Genomic DNA, 22,925 nt, shown 5'->3' with positions numbered 1-22,925 from the left:
GAACCAATGTGACAGTTCTTATATCTTAATTTATAGATTTGATTAAGGAAATTCCAAGCTTTTAATTATTATTCAATTAGACAGTTGATTATTTTCGATAGATATCAGATTAGAGAAAAGTACATAAAATATTGGACTGGATAGATCATGGGCTTGAATCAATGTGACAGTTCTTATATCTTAATTTATAGATTTGATTAAGGAAATTCCAAGCTTTTAATCATTCCTTTGACCAAGAACTATCTTTTTCAGAGAAAGTTGTCTTTGAGCTCAAACCTGTATCCAAATTGCTGTTACCTCAGGCTTAACATGTTCAACTCCTGAGCTTTCCTTTCAAAGTTGGTCTTCTTCCAGTTTTCCTTGCTTCAGTGAATGGTCAGCACTGTCTTTCCAATTTTGCAAGTTAGAAATACAGAAGTCTTCCTTAACACTTGCCTTTTCCTTCCTCCGTAACCACCCATTGCAGTTGGTTTTTTTCCATCCTGATCCATCTACTATTCTGCACTTTCACTGTTGCCGCCCCAACCTGAGCCTCCCTCACTTCATACCTTGGCTATCATAGTAACCTGATTGGCTTCCCTGCTTCCCACTCCTTGCATTCCTTATGTAGCAGTCAGAGTAAGCAAACTTACTGAAACACAATGTTATATGACCATAACCTCCTTCCATTTGAACAAAAAGAACTCAGGGTTCTGATTCCTGTGTTAGTGCTTTTTATTATTGAACATGCTTCTTCTTATGTCTTCTTAAGTATCCTCTAAACTTTTTCTGTGTGGTTGACTTTAGAAATCTTCCTTTTACTTTTTCTTAATGTCTTTAGTCACAATTTTCTTAAGAAAAATAAAAAATATCTTTTTTATTTTAAACTCCTCCATTCTTGGTTTGAATTTTAAATTAGGAATCTGTGAAGAAAATTTATCTGTTACTAACATTTTTTTTTGCTGATAGCCGTGATATTTACAAATGAACCAGCCAGTCCAGCCCAAAGTTGGAATCATTCAAAAGAAACTGAAATTTTAAAATCCTTTAAACGAGGACTTGTTTTTCCCCATCATTGGATACTCATCACCTCTCTTCTCTGAGCCCTTATCCTGGAAAAGGTTTTCCTTCATTAGTCTTAGACCCTGAACCAAGGTCCCTTATTGGGCCACTGATGTTTCTCTTATCCAGCTTCTCTCCTCTGACGTGCACATGTCTGGAAGATTCTTCTGCAGTAGTTTGGTTGTAGAGAAGGTAAATTTTCTTAGGAGGAAGGTATCTGAGGGAAGAGATCATGCTTCTAAATGTTCTTGGCATTTCTCATCCCCTTGTCTAATCCTATAGGACAGTTTGTCAATATATTTGTTACCAAAATTAAGGAGAAATGGTTCAAAATTATGTTAGTTTTATGAAAACCAAGTGCCATTTTATTCTCTTCTGTTCACAAGCAGAAATATTTGAAATTGGGTAGTAGAATATTTGAAGTTCAAAATAAATTGATTTTCTGTAGATAAATATAAACACAGAAACATTCAGATATATTTTTTTGAGCTATACAACAGAAAAATATGAACTCTGCAAGTAGCTAAAATTGTTTTTAGGCTTATACTTAAAATTAGAAAATATTTATCATAAGAAGTATAGCAACAAACTATTACTGTATTTTTATCTTTAAAAAACTAGGTTGTTGATTTTTTTTTTAAACTTATGGCCTAGTTAATTTTATTGTACTTAAACATACATAACTTGAATATAAAACATACATAACCTGAATATAACACAGCAGTTTATGGTTTTGATCAGTATAAGCACCAGTTACTGTGCCTTTGTCTAACAGTGGTCACAGTAAGAATACCATTTCCACATATTGAAATGGCGCCCCTGCTGACCATTAGTAATACATGTAGTCCAGGGCTGTGAGAATTTCTGATGTTGCTCAAGGCAGGATATCTAAGTAATTTAGCATACTTCACTCTGTGAGAAGGCCTGTGTTTCCTTATAGTCAAGAACATCGTTCATAACACAGAACTCTACCGTTAGGCCTTTGTGTTAGTATTTTGTTAGTGTTTTTTATTAACACTAAGATTTTCTTTTCCTTATTTGATATAAGCAGAGCAAAGCAAAAATGTGGCAGGCATAAAAGATATAATAAAATGTAGAAAAGTAGGGTTTAGGGAAACAGAAAATTCGTAGTTTTTTGTTGTTTAAGGGATGAAGTAAGATTGGAGATATAAGGCTTAAAGGTAGAAAAAATATATATATTGTGTTTTCTTCTATTTATAACACCTCATTTTAACCAACTGAGCTAACTGGACAGCCCTTTTGCTTTAATAGTTTAGCTGTTGAAGCATAGGAATGGAAGAAACGAAGATAATCTAAACTTTTACTTACATTTTTCAAAGGGAAATTCAGTTGATGGCTTCCTTTTTGCTTTAATAGTTTAGCTGTTGAAGCATAGGAATGGAAGCAACGAAGATAATCTAAACTTTTACTTACATTTTTCAAAGGGAAATTCAGTTGATGGCTTCCTAAGCAGGATTAATTTCTTCTGAGTTGAAAGAGAAGAAAGTGCTGAAAAACTACAGGAAATCTATTTAGAACCTTGTAGAACATTTCACAATACACAATACATTTTTTTTTTTTGCTATTAGCTATTAAGGCATTTTGTTGTTTTGTTGTTCTCTAGGCACCAAAATGGTACCAGTTGCTGAGTAATAAATACACCAAGTTCAAGTCTGAGATACAGATAAGCATTGCTTTGGAAACAGATACAAAAGCACCAATGGATAGTTTTAAAGCAAAGGGAGCCCCCCCTCGCCATGGAAAAGGTTTGTGCATCATCTCTGAGACATTCTCTGAGAAGTTTCATCTTTGGACTAGAACTTTAGGAAGCAGGTGGGTTATAGATAGATGAGGGAATGTAAGCTGAACTACTCTAGTGCAGCAGACAAATATTGTGACATTGTTACACATGTAACACTTGTTTCTCTTAGCTCTTGTTTACAAATCTTAGAAATAGGGGAAGCATATCTTTTCATTGTTTGATGTATAGTAGAACAAAGCAGAATTTTGTATTATTTTTAAAAATTGCTACTTGGGAAAATTTTCTTTCTAGAATGAGTATAGAAAAGCCCAAACTGGTTATTTTGTTCTCTGTTTATTAACTCAGCTGTGCTTTAACAAAACCTTCATCTTTCTTTCTTCCTTTTTTAATTAATAAACTTTATTTTTTACAGCAGTTTTAGCTTCACAGTAAAATTGATTGGAGAGTACAGAGAGTTCCCATATGCCCCAATCCCCAACATGTGCACAACCTCTCCTACTATCAACATCTCGGCTACAGAGTGGTGGTGTTAGAATTAATGAGCCTACCTTAACACATCATCAGCAAAAGTCCATATTTACATTAGGATTCATTCTTGGTGTTGTACATTCTATGGGTTTTGACAACTGTAATGACATGTATCCACCATTGTAGTATCATGCAGAATAGTTTCACTGCTCTAAAAATCCTCTGTTCCACCTATTCATTTCTCCCTCCCACCAAGTCCCTGACAACTACTGATCTTTTTTACTATCTCCATAGTTATGCATTTTACAGAATGTCGTAGTATAACATAGTTGGAATGATGTAGTCTTTTCCATATTGGCTTCTTTCACTTAGTAATAAGCACATTTATGTTCCCTCCATGACTTTGCATGGCTGGATAACTCATTTCTTTCCAGTGCTAAATGATATTTTATTGTCTGGATGTACCAGTGTATTTATCCCTTCACCTACCGAAGGACATCTTGGCTGCTTCCAAGCTTTGGCAATTATGAATAAAAATGCAGTAAACATCTATCTACAGGTTTTTGTGTGGACATAAGTTTTCAGTTCATCTGAGTAAATATCAAGGAGTGCAATTGCTGGGTTGTATGGTAGAAGTATGTTTAGTTTTGTAAGAAATTGACAAACTGTCTTCCAAATTGACCATACCATTTTGCATTCCCACCAACAGTGAATGAGAGTTCCTGTTGCTCCATATTCTTACCAGCATTTGGTGGTATCAGTGTTTTGGATTTTGGCCTTTCTAATAGGAGTATAGTGTTATCTTGTTGTTTTAATTTGCAATTCCTTAATGACAGATGATGTTGAACATGCTCACCTACGTTTACCTGTTATCTGTATATCTTTTTTGATGAGGTGTCTGTTCAGGTCTTTGGCCCATTTTTAAATCAGGTTGTTCATTTTCTTATTATTGAGTTTTAAGAGTTCTTTGTATATTTTTGGTGAAAGTCCTTTATAAGGACTGTTACAAATACATTTTTCTAGTCTGTGGCTAGTCTAGTCTTCTGGTCCTCTTGACTTTGTCTTTAAAAGAACAGAAATTTTAAATTTTAATGAAGTCCAGCTTATCAATTATTTTATTCACTGATGTGCCTTTGTTGTTATCTGAAAAGTGTTTCCATACCCAAGGCCACTTAGGTTACTCCTATGTTATTTTCTAGTTTTGTAGTTTTACATTTTATATTTAGGTCTGAGATCCATTTTGAGCTAATTTTTAGAGATGGTGTGAAGTCTATGTCTAGATTCATTTTTTTTGTATGTGAATGTCCAGTTGTTTTAGCATCATTTCTTGAAAAGACTGTCTTTGTTCCATTGTACTACCTTTGCTCTTTCGTCAAAGATCAGTTGACCATACTTATGTGGGTCTATTTCTGGGCTCTCTATTCTGTTCCATTGATCTATTTATATATTCTTTTGTCGATACCATACTGTCTTGATTACTGTAGCGTTAACATTAGGCTTGAAGTCAGGTGGTATCAGTCTTTGACTTTTTTGTTCACCTTCAATATTGAATTGGCTGTTCTGGGTCTTTTGCCTCTCCATATAAACTTTAGAATCAGTTTGTCAGTATCCACAGAATAATTTTTTCTTTTCTTTTCTTTTTTTTTTTTTTTTTTCATTTTCAACTCTGTACTGTAGAATGAGGGTACTAGTATCCACAGAATAATTTGCTGGGATTTTGATTGGGATTGCTCTGAATCTATAGGTCAAGTAGAAAAGAACTGAAATCTTGACAGTGTTGAGTCTTCCGACCATGAACATGCACTCACTCTCCATTTATTTAGTTATTTTTAAATTTTCTTTATATATCATAGTTTTGCAGTTTTCCTCATATAGATATGCACTTATTTTGTTAGACTTAGGCCTAAGTATTTCATTTTTGGGGGTGTTATGTAAATGGTAATGTGTCTTTATTTCAAATTCTATTTGTTGCTGGTATATAGGAAGGCTATTGATTTTTCATATTAACCTTGTATCCTGCAACCTTGCTATAATCATTTATTAGCTACAGAAGTATTTTTGTCAATTTTTCTCCACAGATTTTCTGCATAGATAATGTCATCTGTGAACAAAGGCAATTTTATTTCTTCCTTCCCACTCTGTTATTTCTTTTATTTCCTTTTCTTATTGCATTAGCAGATACTTCAAGTATGATGTTGAAAAGGAGTGGTGAACCAAAAGAAACCAACAAAGCACCAGCAATGGACCCAGAACAACAGCAGATTTATAAAATGTCTGACAGAATCCAGAATAGTCTTCTTAAAGATGTTCAGGGAGTCACAAGAAAATACAAAATGATCTTTTGAAAACCAGGAGCAGAATAAGAAACTTGACAAAGGACTAGAATCAATTAAAAATCAGTTAGAAATTCTAGAAATAAAGAACATGTCTGAACTGAAAACGATACAAGCTCAAATAGCAGACTTGATTAAATAGAGGAAAGAATCAGTGAGCTCAGAGAGAGAACATATGAAATTACCCAATCAGGAGCAAAAAGAAAAAAACAAAAAGAAAAATGAAATAGAAATTACAGCAATTATGGGCTCCTTCAAATAAGTTCCACATAATTGGTGTATCTGAAGGAGATGAAAAAGGAAGAGACCTAGAAAACATATTTAAGGAAATAATGGCTGAAAATTTCCAAAGTATGGAGAAAGATGACAGCATCCAAGTACAGGAAGCTCAGAGGTCACCAAATAAATTCAGTCCAAAGAGGAATGTCCCAAGGTACGTCACAATCAAATTATCAAAGACCAAAGACAAAAAATACCAAAAGCAGCAAGAGAAAAGAAACACATAATATTCAGTGGAGCCCCAATACGGGTCTCAGCAGGTTTATCAGAAGAAACGCTAAAGGGCAGAAGAGAGTGGGAAGGTATATACAAAGTGCTGAAGGAAAACAGCTGTCACCCAAGAATTCTATATCCAGCAAAACCTTCAAATATGAAGGAAAAATAAAGTCTTTCCCAGACAAACAAAAGCTACAGGGCAGAAGAGAGTGGGAAGGTATATACAAAGTGCTGAAGGAAAACAGCTGTCACCCAAGAATTCTCTATCCAGCAAAACCTTCAAATATGAAGGAAAAATAAAGTCTTTCCCAGACAAACAAAAGCTAAGGAAATTCACCAACCCTAGACCTGCCTTACAAGAAATACTAAAGGGAGTTTTTCAGTCTGAAAGAAGGCGACACTAAAGTGTAACACAAGAAAAAATTTGAAGGTTCAAAACTCACTAGTAAAGTAAGTACACTAACATACTCAGGATACTCCAGTGTTGTGAGGGTGGTGAATAAGCCACTTACTTCCTTAGTTTAAAGATTAAAGGACAGACAATAAGATAATAAAAAATACCACAACCATATAAGAGATTGGTGATATTAAGAGATGTAAATTGAAACAATAAAATGTCAAAAAGAGGGAGGAAATGATTCAAAGTGTAGAGTCAGCTTTGTGGTTTTTTTTTTTTGTTATCAGCAATCAAAGTTAAGTTATTAGTTTAAAATAACCTATTATAACATGTTTTTTGTAAGCCTCATGGTAACCATAACCCAAAAATCTATGGTAGACATACTAAAAATAAATAATGAGAAATCAAAATATACTACCAGAGAAAATCACTCAGTCACAAAGGAAGATGGTAAGACTGGAAAACATGAAAAAAGAATCAGCAGAACAACCAGAAAAAAAAATAACAAAATGGCAGTAACAAGTCCCTATATATCAATAATAACTCTAAATGTTAATGGATTAATTGCCTCAATTAAAAGACAGAGTGGCTGAACGAATGGATTATAAAATAAGAACCAACAATATACTGCCTCCCAGAAACTTACTTCATCTATAAAGACATACATTGACAGAGATAGAAAAAGATATTTTATGCAAATCGAAACCAAAAACAGCAGGAGTCAGGTATACTTAGATAAAATAAACTTCAAACCAAGGAAGTAAAAAAGATGAGGAAGGTCATCATATAATGGGACAAGGTTCAATTCATCAAGAGGATATAACAATTCTAAATACATATGCACCCAACACTGGAGCACCCAGGTATATAAAGCAAATACTAACAGATCTAATGGGAGAGAGAGACTCCAACACAATTATAGTTGGGAACCTTAACACCCTACTTTCAGCAATGGACAGATCATCTAGACAGAAAATTAACCAAGACACATCAGGTTAATCTTCACGCTAAAGTGATTGGATCTCACAGACATATATAGGACATTCTGTCCAATAGCTGCAGAATATACATTCTTCTCAGCAACACATGGAACATTCTCTAGAATAGACCATATGTTAGGTCACAAAACAAGTCTCAAGAAACTTAAAAAAATAAAAATCATATCAACTACCTTGTCCAACTACAATGGAATAAAACTAGAAATCCATAATAGAAGAGACACTGGAAACTGTACAAATACATGGAAATTAAACAACATGCCTCTAAAGAATGAATGGGTCAAAGAAGGAATCAAAAAGGAGATTAAAACGTTCCCGGAAACTAATGAAAACAAAAATACAACATACCAGAATCTATGGGTTACAGCAATTCTAAGCAAAAGCAATTCTAAGAGGGAAGTTTATAGCAATAAATGCCTACATCAAAATAGAAAGATTTCAGATAAAGAGCCTAGTGTTATACCTCAAGAAACTAGAAAAATAAGAACAACCCAAACCCAAAATCAGTAGGAGCGAAATAATAAAGATCAGAGCAGAAATAAATGAATTATAGATGATATTTTAAAATGTAAAAGATTGATAAAACAAAGGGTTGGTTTTTTCAAAAGATAAACACTATCAATAAACCTCTAACTAAACTAACAAAGAAAAAAGAGAAGACTCAGATAAAAATCATTAATGAAAAAGGAGACATTACAACTGTTACCACAGGAATACAAAGGATCATGAGACTATTATGAACAACCATATCTAAAAAAAGTAAAACCTACAAGAAATTGATAAATTCATGAACACAACTTACCAAGGTTGAATCATGAGGAATTAGAAAACCTAAAGAAACCAATAACAAGTAATGAGATTGAAGGAGTAATAAGATGTCTCCCCACAAAGAAGACCCAGGACTAGATGGCTTCACTGTCAGATTCAACAGAACACTTAAAGAACTAATACTGATCCTTCTCAAATTCTTGCAAAGGGTTGAAAAGGAGGGAATACTTCCAAACTCATTCTTTGAGGCCAGGGTTATTCTAATACCAAAACCCAAAAAAGATGACAACAAAAAAATACCAATATCCCTAATGAATATGGATGCAAATATCCTCAACAAAATACTAGCAAACAGAATCTAAAACACGTTAAAAGGATCATTCACCATGATCAACTGGGGTTCATCCCAGGATGGTTCAACATAAGCAAATCAATAAATATAATACATCATGTCAACAGAATGAAGGGGAAAAACCGTGATCATTTCAATAGATGCAGAAAAAGTATTTGATAAAATCCAACACCCCATCATGATAAAGACACTCAACAAATTAGGTATAGAGGACTGTACCTAAAAACAGTAAAGGCCATGTATGACAAACTGACAGTTACTATCATACTGAATGGACAAAAATGGGAGACTTTTCCTCTAAGATCTGGAACAAGACAAAGATTCTAAAAACAATAAAGGCCATGTATGACAAACTGACAGTTAATATCATACTGAATGGACAAAAATGGGAGACTTTTCCTCTAAGATCTGGAACAAGACAAAGATGCCCACTTTTCCTGCTCTTATTCAGCATAGTACTGGAAGTTCTAGACTGTGCAGTAAGGCAAGAGAAAGCAGTAAAAGGCAGGAAGTCAAACTATTCCTATTTGTTGATAACATGATTCTATACATAGAAAACTCTAAAGACTCTACCCCAGAATTGCTAGAACTGTAAACAAATTCAGTAAGGTGGCAGGATATAAAATCAACATATAAAAATCAGTAGTGTTCCTATACACCAATAACAAGATATCTGGAGAAGAAATCAAGTAAACCCCCAAAAATGAAATATCTAGGAGTATGTTTAACCAAGGAGGCAAAAGGTCTCTACAATAAATTCTAAAGACTCTACCCCAGAATTGCTAGAACTGTAAACAAATTCAGTAAGGTGGCAGGATATAAAATCAACATATAAAAATCATTAGTGTTCCTATACACCAATAACAAGATATCTGGAGAAGAAATCAAGTAAACCCCCAAAAATCTCTAAAGACTCTACCCCAGAATTGCTAGAACTGTAAACAAATTCAGTAAGGTGGCAGGATATAAAATCAACATATAAAAATCAGTAGTGTTCCTATACACCAATAACAAGATATCTGGAGAAGAAATCAAGTAAACCCCCAAAAATGAAATATCTAGGAGTATGTTTAACCAAGGAGGCAAAAGGTCTCTACAATAAAAATGATAAAATATTTGGTGAAAAAAATTGGAGAAGACACAAATAAATGGAAAGAGATTCTGTGTTTATGAGTTGGAATAAATAATATCACCAAAATATCCATATTACCCAAAGCTACAGATTGAATACAGTCCCTATCAAAGTGCCATTGACAGTGTTCACAAAGTAGAAAAAAACTGTCTTAAGGTTTGTATGATATCACAGAAGACTGTATAGCCAAAGCAGACTTGAAGAAAAAGAATAAAGCTGAAGGCATCACACTACCTGACCTCAAAATATACTATAAGGTGATAGTAACCAAAACAGCATGGTACTTACATAAAAACAATTAGACCAATGGAACAGAATAGAGAGCCCCAAACTCAAAATCCATGCATTTATAGCCAACTGACTTTTGACAGAAATGCCAAGAATATACAGTGGGGAAAGGACAGCCTCTTCAACAAATAGTGCTGGGACAACTGGGTATTCAAATGCCGAAGGATGAAATTAGACCCTTGTCTCTCACCATACACAAAATCAACTCAGAATAAAGATCTAAACTTAAGACCCAAAACTATGAAACCACTAGAAAAAAACATAGGAAAGACACTATATGAAATTGAATTGGGCAGCACAGGCAGCTAAAGCAAAAATACACAAATGGTACTACATCAAACTAAAAAGCTTCTGCATAGCAAAGGATACAATCAACACAAGTGAAGAGACAATCTATAGAATAGGAAAAAGTGTTTGCAAACTACACATCAGACAAGGGGCTAATATCCAGAATATATAAGGAACCCAAAACAACTCAACAGTAAAAGAACCAAATAACCCCATTCAAAATGAAGAAAGGACCTGAACTAGCATTTCCCAGAAAACATACAGATGGCCAACAGGCACATGAAAAAACGTTCAACATCAGTCATTTAAGTGTTTTTCACTCTTAATTTCCTTTTAGGTAAAATGATGGAATTGGATGAGGTGGTCTCTAAAGTCCTTTCTTAGTCTATATTTTGTAATTATGCCTCTTGTCTAATCTGTCTTTTCTGTGGAGGATGAGGATAAGTTTCTTCTGGAAAGAAAGAGAAGCAAATAGTGAAACTGAAATAGTACAACTGGTATTCTAGTTTGCTTCAGTTATGTCATATGGAATGTCCTAGACTTACATGTACAATTAACCTTAGTAACATGATATGGGCACATGTATTCTTAGTTCAGAGCAGTGAATTTATAAATAGTTGTCCCCAGAATTTAATTATGAGTTAGGTATTGCTTTTGGGATTGAAATGATAGAAATTATAGTTCAGTATTTTAACAAGTGTTTCTACTTCAATTTCTCTGACCAGTTTTTCTTAACCTCTTTTTGGGCTTTTCTTCCTTTTCCCTACCTTTATAAAAGAAATTTCTTTTCCTTCTATACATACTCTTTCTATTCAGTCTTATGTATTTCCCAGGTATCAGTCATACTCTTTGTGTGCTGAAGACCCCTACCCAGGCCTTCAGACCCAAATATCACCTGCCTCCTGGACATCTTATTTGGATGGCTTACAGGCATCATAAACTCAAAAGATGGGAAAACTGAATTTCAGAGATGTGATTTGCAAAATACATTAAGTTGTAAGTAGTGAAGCCAGGATAAAAATCTAGAAGTCAGATTCTAGAGCCTTTATTATTTTTCTTCTCAGTGAAAAAAATTTTTTAATAATTTTTTTTCCATTGTGAAACAATCTCAAACTTACAGAAAAGTTGGAGTATGTTTTAAAGAAGCATGTTTTTCCCTGAACCATTTGAGAGGAGTTTGCTACCCTATGTACGTGAATATTTGAGTGTTTATTAGAACAATCTATATAACCATGATGTATCCATCAACTCTGGGAAATTCACATTGGTACATTAACACATGTAACCTTACAACATTAATGAAATATTGATACATTACTACCATTTAATTCCATTCACGTTTTACCAGTTGTCCCAATTATGTGCTTTATAGGAAAAGGATTTAGTTTAGAATCTTATAGTACATTAATTGTCATGTCTGTGTATTCTACTGTAGTCTGCAGTAGTTCCTTGATCTTTTCCTGAACTGGAAATTTTGAAGATTATAGGCCAGTTAATTTCTAGAACATCCCTTTACTTGGATTTGTCTGATTTTAAATTTAGGTTATGCATCTTTCGTAGGAATATCACAGAAATGATGCCATGTTCTTATCACTGCATCCTATCAGGTGGTACACAATTTTGATTTGTCCCATTACTCATGGTCGATTACTTGATAAGGTGGTGTGTGTTGATATTCTCAACTGTAAACTTAACTCTTTTTTCCTTTGTGGTTAATTTTTTGTGGGGCAGAATTGTGAAATTAAGATTTATAGTTTTCTCTTTTTATTTAGTGTTTTACAGTCTTTAATTATCCTCATCTGTTTGTTCCAGATTTGGGCAGTCCCTACATACTACTTCTGTTTTCTTTTGACTGCTTCCAAAATTCTTTGGCTTTTTATTTTTTGTGGCACAGGAAGATGTTCCAGGTTCATCTTGTACTTTCCCTTTCTCCACCCAGGATTTAGCCATTTCTCTATGAGCCTTGTTGCCTTTTAGTAAAGAATGATATTTAGAAGTCAAGATCCAGGAGCTAGGTATGCCAGTTGATATTGGGGTGTCATTGCCCCCAGACCCATTTAGTAGACAGACTTAGGGTATCTGTGCATGTATGTATGCATACATATACATATATGTACATACATTTGTATATACACATTTTGCCTTTGTTTTGTGCTGCTATAACAGTACCACAGACTGGATAATTTATAAAGAACAGAAATTTATTTCTCACAGTTCTGGAGGCTGGAAGTCCAAGATCAAGGCACTGGCATCTGTGAGGGCCTTCTTGATGTGTTCTCACATGGCAGAAGGCCAAAAGACAAGGGATAAACTACCTCCATCAAACAGATTCATAAGGGTACCTAATCCCATTCATGAGGGAGGGCCCCTCATGACCTAATCATCTCTTAAAGGTCCCACCTCTTAATGCCATCACATTGGTCATTAAATTTCAACACCTGAATTTTGGAGGGGACACATTGAAACCAAAGCACATATATACCTTTTCATCTGTATTTATCCATTTATATTGAACAGCATGAATTCACATTAACACCTTCAGTCCCAATCCTACAACACAAGGTTTATTGTAGTTTCCTCCCTTTCCATATTTGCATCTTTCTTCCCTGGCAGTGAGAAACTGTCATAGTTATTACTTTAACTTCCAAGCTCTGCTGGCCTTACTGTTTTCACAGCAAATCGTTGATGGAACCAGGGTTGGGGTTGGGGTCTGCTCCAGAATTTGTGCTCTTAACAATTATAGGTGTATAGGTGTTCTCTTGATATATATATAAATATTCATGATGAAAATCTACTCAAACATAGATACATTTTGAAGCGTAGGATTAAAATAATAAGTTTATTGAATGTTATGTTTTTGGTACTGTGTTGTTATAATCTAAGTGGTTAGTACTTTTATTTTCACAAACTATGCAAACTATCCTGTAACTTATTTTAACCAATAGTATGTCTTAGATAACTTTCATGTCAATATATCATTATTTAGCAGCCATACTATATGATAGCTAACTATATTTAAGCAATCTCCTATTGATGAGTACATTAAATGTTTATAATTCATTGTTTAACAATGTTCTAGTGAACATTGTCTGTTAGAAGATATTTATATTTTGTAGGACAAGAATCCCATCTGTTAGTCTGATGTGGCCATGAAACTAGCAGCTCTGAGAAGTAACACTCCTAGTACAGAAGGCATTCTTTTGTAGCTGTTAATTCACAGGTCTCTAACTTTTGACAGAGTAACTAAAAACTTTTTTTAGCCGGTGTCCTAGACTAAGATGTTATGTCTTAAATAGCCTGGATTAAGATTTTTTCAAAACATTTCTCATTTGTAAAGTCAAGCCTTTGATGATGGAGTAAAGATAAGATGAAATAAAGTATATGAAAAAAAAGAAAAGCTCAGCTTAAAATATTTGACTCTTCTAAAAAGAATTTTCACGTATTTATTCATGGACCAGTTGAATGAAATGAAAACTTTAAACCAATGTAAGTCTATAAAAAGTCTTTTAGTCTCTTTTTGCTTTTCTAAGACAACTCTTTAAAAAATTAAACTAGTAATTTGGCAGAAATTTAGAAATTTTGAGTGGTTAATTTTAAGACTTCAGATAAAAAAATCAGCATTTCAGCAAATATTTTTGGAGTACAACAAACATACTTAGCATGTTTAGTGGTTTAGCGAGTAATACTCTTTTCTTTTTCCTTAAATATTTAGTTAATTCCGTGTACCATGAAACTTCCAGAAAGACAGCCTGAGTTTTTCTTTTACTATTCTTTACTGGGAAATGATGTTACAAATGAACCCTTCAGTGATTTGATGAACCCAAACTTTGAACCAGAGAGAGCGTCTGTTCGTATACGGAGCAGTATAGAAATTCTTCATTTTTACCTTGCTCTTCATTCTAAACTGCAGGTGAGTACTACAGCAAATTGTTTTTTACAGAAGGTGATTTTTTAAGCACTAGTGTAGTACCTAAGCTAAACTGTTTAGTTCAATAGTGGAGGTCATCTTTCTACCACATCTTTCGGTTTTTTGGTTATTATCCTGAGTCATGAAGTCATTGGCATTACAATTACTTCAGAATTTTAGGAGATAACACCTCCTTACCCGGTTATGGAGAAAAGAGGTATATCAGTTATCAGTGCTAATAAAAAATTGTACATAGATCTGTGGGTACAGGCAAGGTTTTATTATTGTTGATGGAGATGGTAGGTGTAGGCACAGAGATCAAAGCAAAGAGATAAAGACAGCTTTCTAAAATCTGCCCTTGAGTGTTTTTTGTAAACTCTTTTTAAGTTGGACTGTCTTTAAAAGTGAACCTCACCTAGTGAAAATCACCCTTCTGTCTTTTACGACCATTGCTTTTGGTCATACTGAAATGGGATGATAGAATATAAGGTTAGACAGTCATTTATTTAAAGTAATATCTGTCATTAGACTTTGCTTGCATTCTGGCCAGGAGGTGTGAAGAGGTGTTAAGAAATTTTAGTGCAACTAAATTTTAGAGATGGATCTGCTAAACCCATGATATTTGGAAAACTGAAGACTATATAAAATGATGAAATGCAGGAAAAAGCAGTTTGAATTTTATTCCATATTAACATATCAGCCCTAACTAAAAGTGTTGACTTATTTATTAGTTTGTTTCTAATGGAGGACATTTAAGTCACAAAAATACTTTCTCTTCAGCCCATACAAATATCACGCCTAATAACATTAAGACTAAGTTGCAGGTCTTTCTTCACTCTGTCACTGCTGATCTTAGAGAGAAATATGTTTATATAGCGATTGCTTATTGTTCATATGAGTACTAAGTTTGCCAAGGCTTCAATATATAGTAAGGGAAAAGGATAGTTATATAACCCGGAACAGTCTATTTTTTTTTATAGCTGTCAAAAAGTGGTAATGTTGAACTTTTGATTAGCTATCAGTGATTACCAGTACATTTTATTCCAGAGGTATTCTTCTACCTCTTAAGCACTCTGTTTTATATACAAAGTCTGAAGAGCAAGAAAAAAGAGAAATGGTGTTTTATGGGTGAATAAAACAAAATTATTTGGGGTTTTTAAATTCCAAGTCTGGAATGATCCACTGACTTATTTTTTAAAACTGACTAAATTATTGTTAAAATGGAGATAGAAAAGATGTTTGAGGTATTTGTTTTCTATTTAAATTCATGCTTTTGTTATTTTATTATACAATTTGCATATGTAAAGTAGCATAGTGAAACATTAATCATAGCTGACCAAAGAGAGAAAGGGATGATAACATGATTATACAGTGCTAAAAGAAGGAATGAAAAAGAGGTAATAGCTGTCACTGAATTATTAGTAAACTTTGTGTTTTATCACGTTTTAACAATCGTGTGAGAATTCGTTAGTCACTGTAGATCAATGAGGTAACCTGCATTATACTTTCCTTCTGTGAATCATTTTTTTTTTTTGTCCTTTTTGAGACCGGCCGCACCGCGCTCAGCCAGTGAGCGCTGCGAGTGTACCGGTCATCCCTATATAGGATCCGAACCCATGGCGGGAGCGCTGCTGCGCTCCCAGCGCCGCACTCTCCCGAGAGCGCCACGGGCTCGGCCCCTGTGAATCATTTTATAACTTTTTGTTAAGTTTACAGTATTTAGGAGAGAGGAGAAAGCATAAAGCTCTGTTTTAATTTTCCCTTTTATATTAGATCCATCTGTGCTGTGGTGATCAGTCACTTGGAAGTACGGAAATACCTTTAACCGGATTACTGAAAAAGGGCAGTACAGAAATCAACCAGCGCCCAGTCACAGTTGAGGGTGCTTTTACCCTTGACCCTCCAAACCGAGCCAAACAAAAGCTTGCACCTATTCCTGTGGAGCTAGCCCCAACTGTGGGAGTGTCTGTTGTTCTGCAGAGAGAAGGCATAGACTCCCAGGCAAGTAGTGGTCTTCCTTTCATTCCACCAGCTTCTCCAGTGTCACTCATGGTTATTCACAAAGGTTATTACCTGGCATAAGAATATATTTATTATTCTTAATTAGTGGTCTATATTCCCTGATATCTTCTTTCTGAAAAGCCCTTTCTGAAAGGTGCTGTGGCTTCCACTATTCCAATTTATAGGTGACTGTACCCAGAGCCCTCTTAGCCTTTGGGACAGTTTTCTCATTTGGTGGAAACCATTTTCCCCAACCCCCAATTCATAGTCAAAGACTATGGCAAAAAAAGAACTCCAGGAAATGAGAACATTTTTGGACCGAGTTTCTGGGAATCTTCATTAATGGTACCTTTTTGGTTGACACAACCTGAGCTTAAATAAAATTCTTGGTTCATTAGTGTTTTGTAGTCCTCGTCCTCTCTGTATGCAGTTTTTACAACAAATAGGCATGTATTTGAATGTTTGTATCTGTGAGACACAATAAACTTTTAACATGTTGTTTTTTTAAAGAATTGATAATTTATATAGATTGTGAATTGAAGACAGAAAGACTGAAGTGAATATTTAAAAGATATATATGCATATATTTTTAGAGGGGAGTGGAGTAAAGGAGAGAAAGAAAATCACACTAGATATCTGTTTTTTCTTTTTAGGGATATAGTCGTTCATTGTACTGCCTTGGTAGGAATAACCATTTTCAGGGACCACCTATGCCTGACTTCTTTTTTTGAATATCCCTTCTTACCCATTAGGATACATTTTGGTGCTCAGCTCTGGATATCATATTTCCTTCCTGTTCATCTTCCTTTTTCTGGTCCTAGATGCTATAAGGCAATTTGCAAATTATGAAGAAATATAGACTAGGAATATCCAAACTGGGAGAGGAAGCTTATTTTTTTTTAAAAAAATCACCAAGTTTTTTGCTTAATTGTGAAGGAAAGTTCTTTGCAAATTGTACTTTATTTAAAAATTGTTTTTAGTCTTTAATTGAATTAAAGACCCAGAATGAACATGAACCAGAGCATTCAAAGAAGAGGGTTTTAACCCCCATAAAGGAGAAGACACTTACTGGGCCCGAATCACCAAGCGTGTCCCCTGTTCCACCTCACAACCAGTCACCTCCTACAAAAGATGATGCAACAGGAAGTGAAGTAGAAAGCTTACAGTATGATAAGGACGCAAAACCAAATCCAAAGGGTAAGATGTTCTTTTTACAGACCTTTTAGGTATTGGGTTTTGTAGCCATCAAATAAATGACTGAGAGCTTTTATGAGTTGTAGGTAAAAATTATGGAGTTTTTTTAAGAAGCATAATGTGTGGCGATATAAAAAATTTCAATTTAAAGTTATTTCAGTCTAACTTTATAATAGATTTGCTGAATTAAGGTAAGATAATTTTTTATTTTCCACTTTCACACTGGTATTTCACGAGGGTACTTCAAAAAGTTCATGGAAAGATTTGTATTATCTTTCACTTCTGTTTTTCCACAAGTTTTTTGAAGTACCCTCATAGCCTACTCAAAAGAAATTAAAGAATATGGTTCTTTCAAATAGATTTTTAAACTGTTCCACTCTTGAATATCTTGAATTCATTAGTTTAGAGAAAAGAGCTATTAACTGCCTCTTAAACACATAATAATCTTTTTTGATCCTAAAGTTAAGAGAGTGTCTAAGAATGCATGTTTACCTAGTTTTATAAAATTCTTATATTCGTTGCATAAGGGTCTCTGGTTATAGCTAGTGATAGAAGTAATTAGTGGTGGATGAGGATTTAGAAGTCTTGGGTGCAAATTATATCTGTCACTGAGTAGCTGTACAACTTGGGCCACTCACTGAATATCTCTGGTCTGTAATAGGGTTGGACTAGATATCTCTGTCTTCATGTTTTAGCTTTTTGTAAGACTATTTTATATGTGCCTAAAATAACCAAAACTGCTTTTTAAAAAGTGATGTCATTATATCTCAATAAGTCTCAAATACAACCCTTCAAATACTGAGTTATGTGCAGCTACCTCTTGGAAATGTTAGTGCCTGCTAGGCTGTAGTCATACATTCTATTGGTTCTGTATGTTTTTATGTTTTGCAGTGTGTTGAGAGTAGCTCTTTCTCTATGTAATTCTAGAATGGGAATTAAAGTGTAGGTAATTTTGGGCAAGCCATCTTTAAAATGTTTATGCCTCACTTTATATGTTCATTAAAAAAAAATAGTCTTGAAAGTAATTGAGACAATAGCTTTAAACTATCTGAACAACTTAAAAAAACTGTTAGCTAGTGGATTTTTTTTTTTTTTTTAAATTTTATGTTTATTTTAGCCAATGCTTCTGTACCTGCTTCACTGGCCCAGCCAGTGACTACATCCAATGCTTCAGAAACAGCTTCAGGAAAGAAGATTGCTGTTCCAGCAACATCACATCATTTTTGCTTTTCAATAGACTTAAGGAGTATACATGCCTTGGACATTGGTTTTCCAATTAACTGTATATTAAGGTATGATTCGATTTTGTTTCAAAGTATTATTTTCTGAGGAGAAATTCCTTTTCTCTGGGGAGTTGCAGAGAGAGAAATGTCACCAAAGAAGTTATAACTTTTGTTAAATCAGTTGACTAGAAGTTTGTAAGACTATATCTTAATGACTTTGAACTTACACCAGGGTAGCATTGGTGGCATGAGACATACCGACAGTCTTACCTATTCTGGTTTAATCATTGTAGGTATTTACAATAATTTATTAATGCTGTAATTTAATATACCGTGGCTCTTGAACTCTAAAGGTGCTGTTTTGTTGTTTTTTTTCTGGAAAAAGATGCTACATGTCAAAATAATAGTACAGTATTTCTATAAAACTTTTCTATAAAACTATTATAATGGGAAGTTATATTCCTTATATTTACATTTTATAGCTGTGAATCTAAACATCATACTTAATGAGCTGTAAGTGGAATTTATCCACATCGTTCAACTTAAAGAATTGTAATATATATATATATATATATATATATATATATATATATATATATATATATATATATATATATATATATATATCAGTTAGTTAAGTGGCTTTACACCATCATTTTTTAATAGTATTACATTTTCGTAGGCTTTTGTGGCTAAGATATAAATTAAATGTAATACAATAATGTGTTTAGTTTGGAATATTTAGCTTTTTCTTTTCATAAATTTCTTTAGAGCAAATGTTAGCCTTTGAAATAAAGTTGTTGGTCTTTCTATGATTAAAGTGAGAAAATCTGGCCTCTTGGGTTGCCTCTGTCAGTCTCAGCAACTACACATTGCTTCCTCTGTCATTTGAGGTGTACCTGGTTTTCAAGTGCATAAATCAGCTCGTGCTTGCATCTGATTTTCAATTTTTTGATTCCTTATCAAGTTTCTAAAATCCTTCATGCTTTGATTTGAATAATGGACAGAATCAAAGAGGCCCAGCACTGAGTGTGATTGTGAATCCATAGAATGAAAGTCTTTCCATCTCAGCTTAAGTTCTATAGTTTACTTCATGTTGAGAATTATTACTGAATGCTGAGATGCTGAGAATCATTACTAAAATGTTGTTTTTATTTGAAAATTGAGTACTTAAAGTTTTCTCTTGCAGACATAGCTGTTCTCAAAGGGTTTGTATAACAACTCAAAATTGCTTTGAGAAATGAATTATTACTTATTCTCTACTTCAGTTTTTGTCTTTTAACTGAGATCTCTCTTCTGCTGCTACTAGAGATTCTGATCTTAGGATACCTCGAGAGGATATTGGCCAGAAGCATAGAAACATAGGGACAATTTAAAATTAGATGCTGTGAGGGGGAATCCTTGTACAGGGCCACTTAGAAAGCACTAATATTAGTTTTTGTGTTTACTTCATGACATAAGAACCATTTGTTTAATCATTAAGTGCCTGTGTTATACCAACAACATGCCTGGTATTAGGAGTCCATGAGCCACTTAAACAAAGAGCTGAACTTAGTAAGAAAGACAGATTCAGAAATAAGTTAATGTATGAGGCAGAATAGTATTTCATCTGGCAAAGAAAGGGGGAAATAATATTCTAAATGTAGAAAATAAACAGTTACACTCTACTTAGAATTCACTCAACTACTGATTCTATCTTTGAATCATTTTAAGGCATTTTTTGAAGTGCTGGTGGCCATTTAACTTTTTCTCAGTTTGGTGAATTTTATGTTATGCTCTGCACTGGTATGAAATTGTAGAATTGTAGAATTGTATAATGGAATTTGTGAGGTAACACTGGTAGTTGAAAAATTTAATCTGTAGGACTTTCTTTGATTTTTTTTTTCTTTTAATCACTAGATCCATAATGGGTTGATAGGAAGTAGAAATTGTAGGGCATGAACTTCCTCTGAAATGACTTGATTTCAGTGGATATATAATCACATAGGAATTAGGTAAAGGCACAGGATTCTTCTTGTGGGAAAAGCAATTTTTATTAATAGGGTGCAAATTTTAGTTTTTGTGTATGAATAACAAGATACAGGATGAAATTTAAGTGACCATTATAATATCTTTATATTTGGCTTTAAATACAAAGTATTTAAAGCAGTAGTCAGGCATTCTTCCATTTAATCTTGTGTGGTTTTTGTGATGAAAGGAAAAAATAGTGTTATGTCACTCTTTGATTTATCCATAATGCTGTATGTACATTTGATTTGCTTTCATCTTGATTCTCTGTTCAAAGACAGATTACCACGAATGCATCCTTTTGGAGTTGACTAAGGGCTTTTTAGCCTATAAAAGATCAGGACACTATTTTATAGAGGAAACTAGGTTTAGAAATTAAATTTAGCAAACATTTCTTGAGTGTTTACTGTATGGAAGAAACTGCTTGTTTGTTCCTAAGAGTGCAAAGATGAAAAAGACAGGACGCATGCCTTCAAGGTGCCCTCAAATAAATGGCAGCTTGGTATTTCTACCATTTTTCTATTTAAAAAATTCTATTTACTCATAATATTCATATTACACTTTTTTAAAAAGTAGATTTTAAATCTCATCTGTAAACTAACTTTGTTTTTCTTAAATTCTAGGTACTCATATCCATTTTTTGGAAGTGCAGCTCCTATTATGACAAATCCTCCTGTAGAGATTAGGAAAAACATGGAAGTTTTTCTTCCTCAATCTTACTGTGCATTTGATTTTGCAACTATGCCTCATCAGCTGCAGGATACCTTCTTACGGTAATGTGTATATGGTATTAATTATTTTCTTAAGTCAACTCTTGACAATTTGTGTCTTATTAAAAGGGAATCCCACAGCAGTTTATATGTTTGAGAATCAAAAAAATATATACTAATAATGCCTATGTCATTTGTGTTTCTGCTACAATTTTACATGGTTTATTATAAAGGCTGTTTTAAATTTTTCATGCCTTATTTACCTGAGTTTAGATATTTGAACTTTGTTAAAATAATTTATGAATAGTGAGAGAGCTTTAAAAAGTGGTCTTGCCTTTTTCTAATATATTATATGAAGATAAATAATTATTTTTTATTGTTGATTCACAGAATGACTATATTCTATTATTTGCTTTGTCTATTTTTTGTTTTTAATCTGTAAAACAGAGGTATTAATCCTACTATCTGAAATGGATTTGTGAAGAAAAATGAGCTCTCTGAAACATCTTTTACTTTCTCAGAGTATCACAATTTAAGTTTGTATATTATTTTAAAAGGAAGAATGAGGGGTAACTAAAAATTATCTAACCATTTGTGTGATTAATAGTGTGAAGGGTTTTCTTTATTGAGCAGAAAGAGGTATGGAAAATATAATGTACTTCATATCTGTTACCTATGGAATTGGGCATTTAATCTAACAATTGTGTTAGATGACATTCCAGGTGACAAAAACATCTTTGGCAACATTAAAGGAATTCAAAGATTTTTGGTTCAGAGTTGATAGGTGTGAATACATGTTTCTCTCTTCCTTAGGATTCCATTGCTGGTTGAATTATGGCACAAAGATAAAATGAGTAAAGATTTACTTCTGGGAATTGCGAGAATCCAGCTTTCTAATATCTTGTCTTCAGAAAAAACTCGCTTTTTAGGTTCTAATGGTGAACAGTGTTGGCGCCAAACTTACAGTGAAAATGTGCCTGTTATAGCAGCACAAGGGTAATGCATTTCACAGAGTTGGTCTTTGCTTTGCTTTTTATTCATGTAATAATTCTGATTAGCCACGACCTTTTCTTTTTATATTCTCTTTATTCTGATCTTTGTTCTTCGACCTGTGGGGCTATATCCCAGTTTGCTCTTTAGCTTTTCATACCCATTTTCCTTCACATAAGTAAAGAATCTTTGCTACTACAGTAAGTGTTAAGTATTTTCCCTCCCCTCTTTTTAGCTTGACAATTTTAAGTTTAGGACCTGTTTTTTTTTTTTTTTATTTTGTGATTCAAGGTTAAATTTATAATTATTTTTACATTATTTTGCATTGGGAATGGCTGTGACTATTTTACTACTTGAAAAATATTTTAACTTCTGCCTCAAATGTAAAGTCTGAGAATGTTACAAACATTCAGCAGTCAGAGGCAGTTTTTAAAGTACTTTTTTGCCTTGAACCTGATTGCTACAGTGAAAAACTTGAGTTTTTCACATATTTTAAATGAAGTTATTGAATTATCTTTTAAAAATTAACAATAAATTGGGCCGGCCCGTGGCTCACTGGGGAGAGTGCGGT

General features: G+C 33.7%; 1 protein-coding gene across 1 annotated transcript in view; it reads left to right on the top strand.

Moving 5' to 3' along the window:
* The window catches only part of CEP120 (centrosomal protein 120kDa), an 88,814-nt gene that overhangs the window by 6,114 nt on the left and 59,775 nt on the right, over positions 1–22,925 (top strand). Inside the window, exon 5 of the mRNA XM_008566519.1 lies at positions 2,666–2,807. Coding sequence (XP_008564741.1) covers positions 2,666–2,807 — 142 coding nt within the window. The remainder of the gene's footprint in view (positions 1–2,665; positions 2,808–22,925) is intronic.

This window comes from Galeopterus variegatus, unplaced genomic scaffold, assembly GCF_000696425.1.
Source record: "Galeopterus variegatus unplaced genomic scaffold, G_variegatus-3.0.2 Scaffold249, whole genome shotgun sequence".
NCBI lineage: Eukaryota > Metazoa > Chordata > Mammalia > Dermoptera > Cynocephalidae > Galeopterus > Galeopterus variegatus.
The sequence above is the reverse complement of the archived record's forward strand: the minus strand, read 5'-3'. Positions and strand labels throughout refer to the sequence as shown.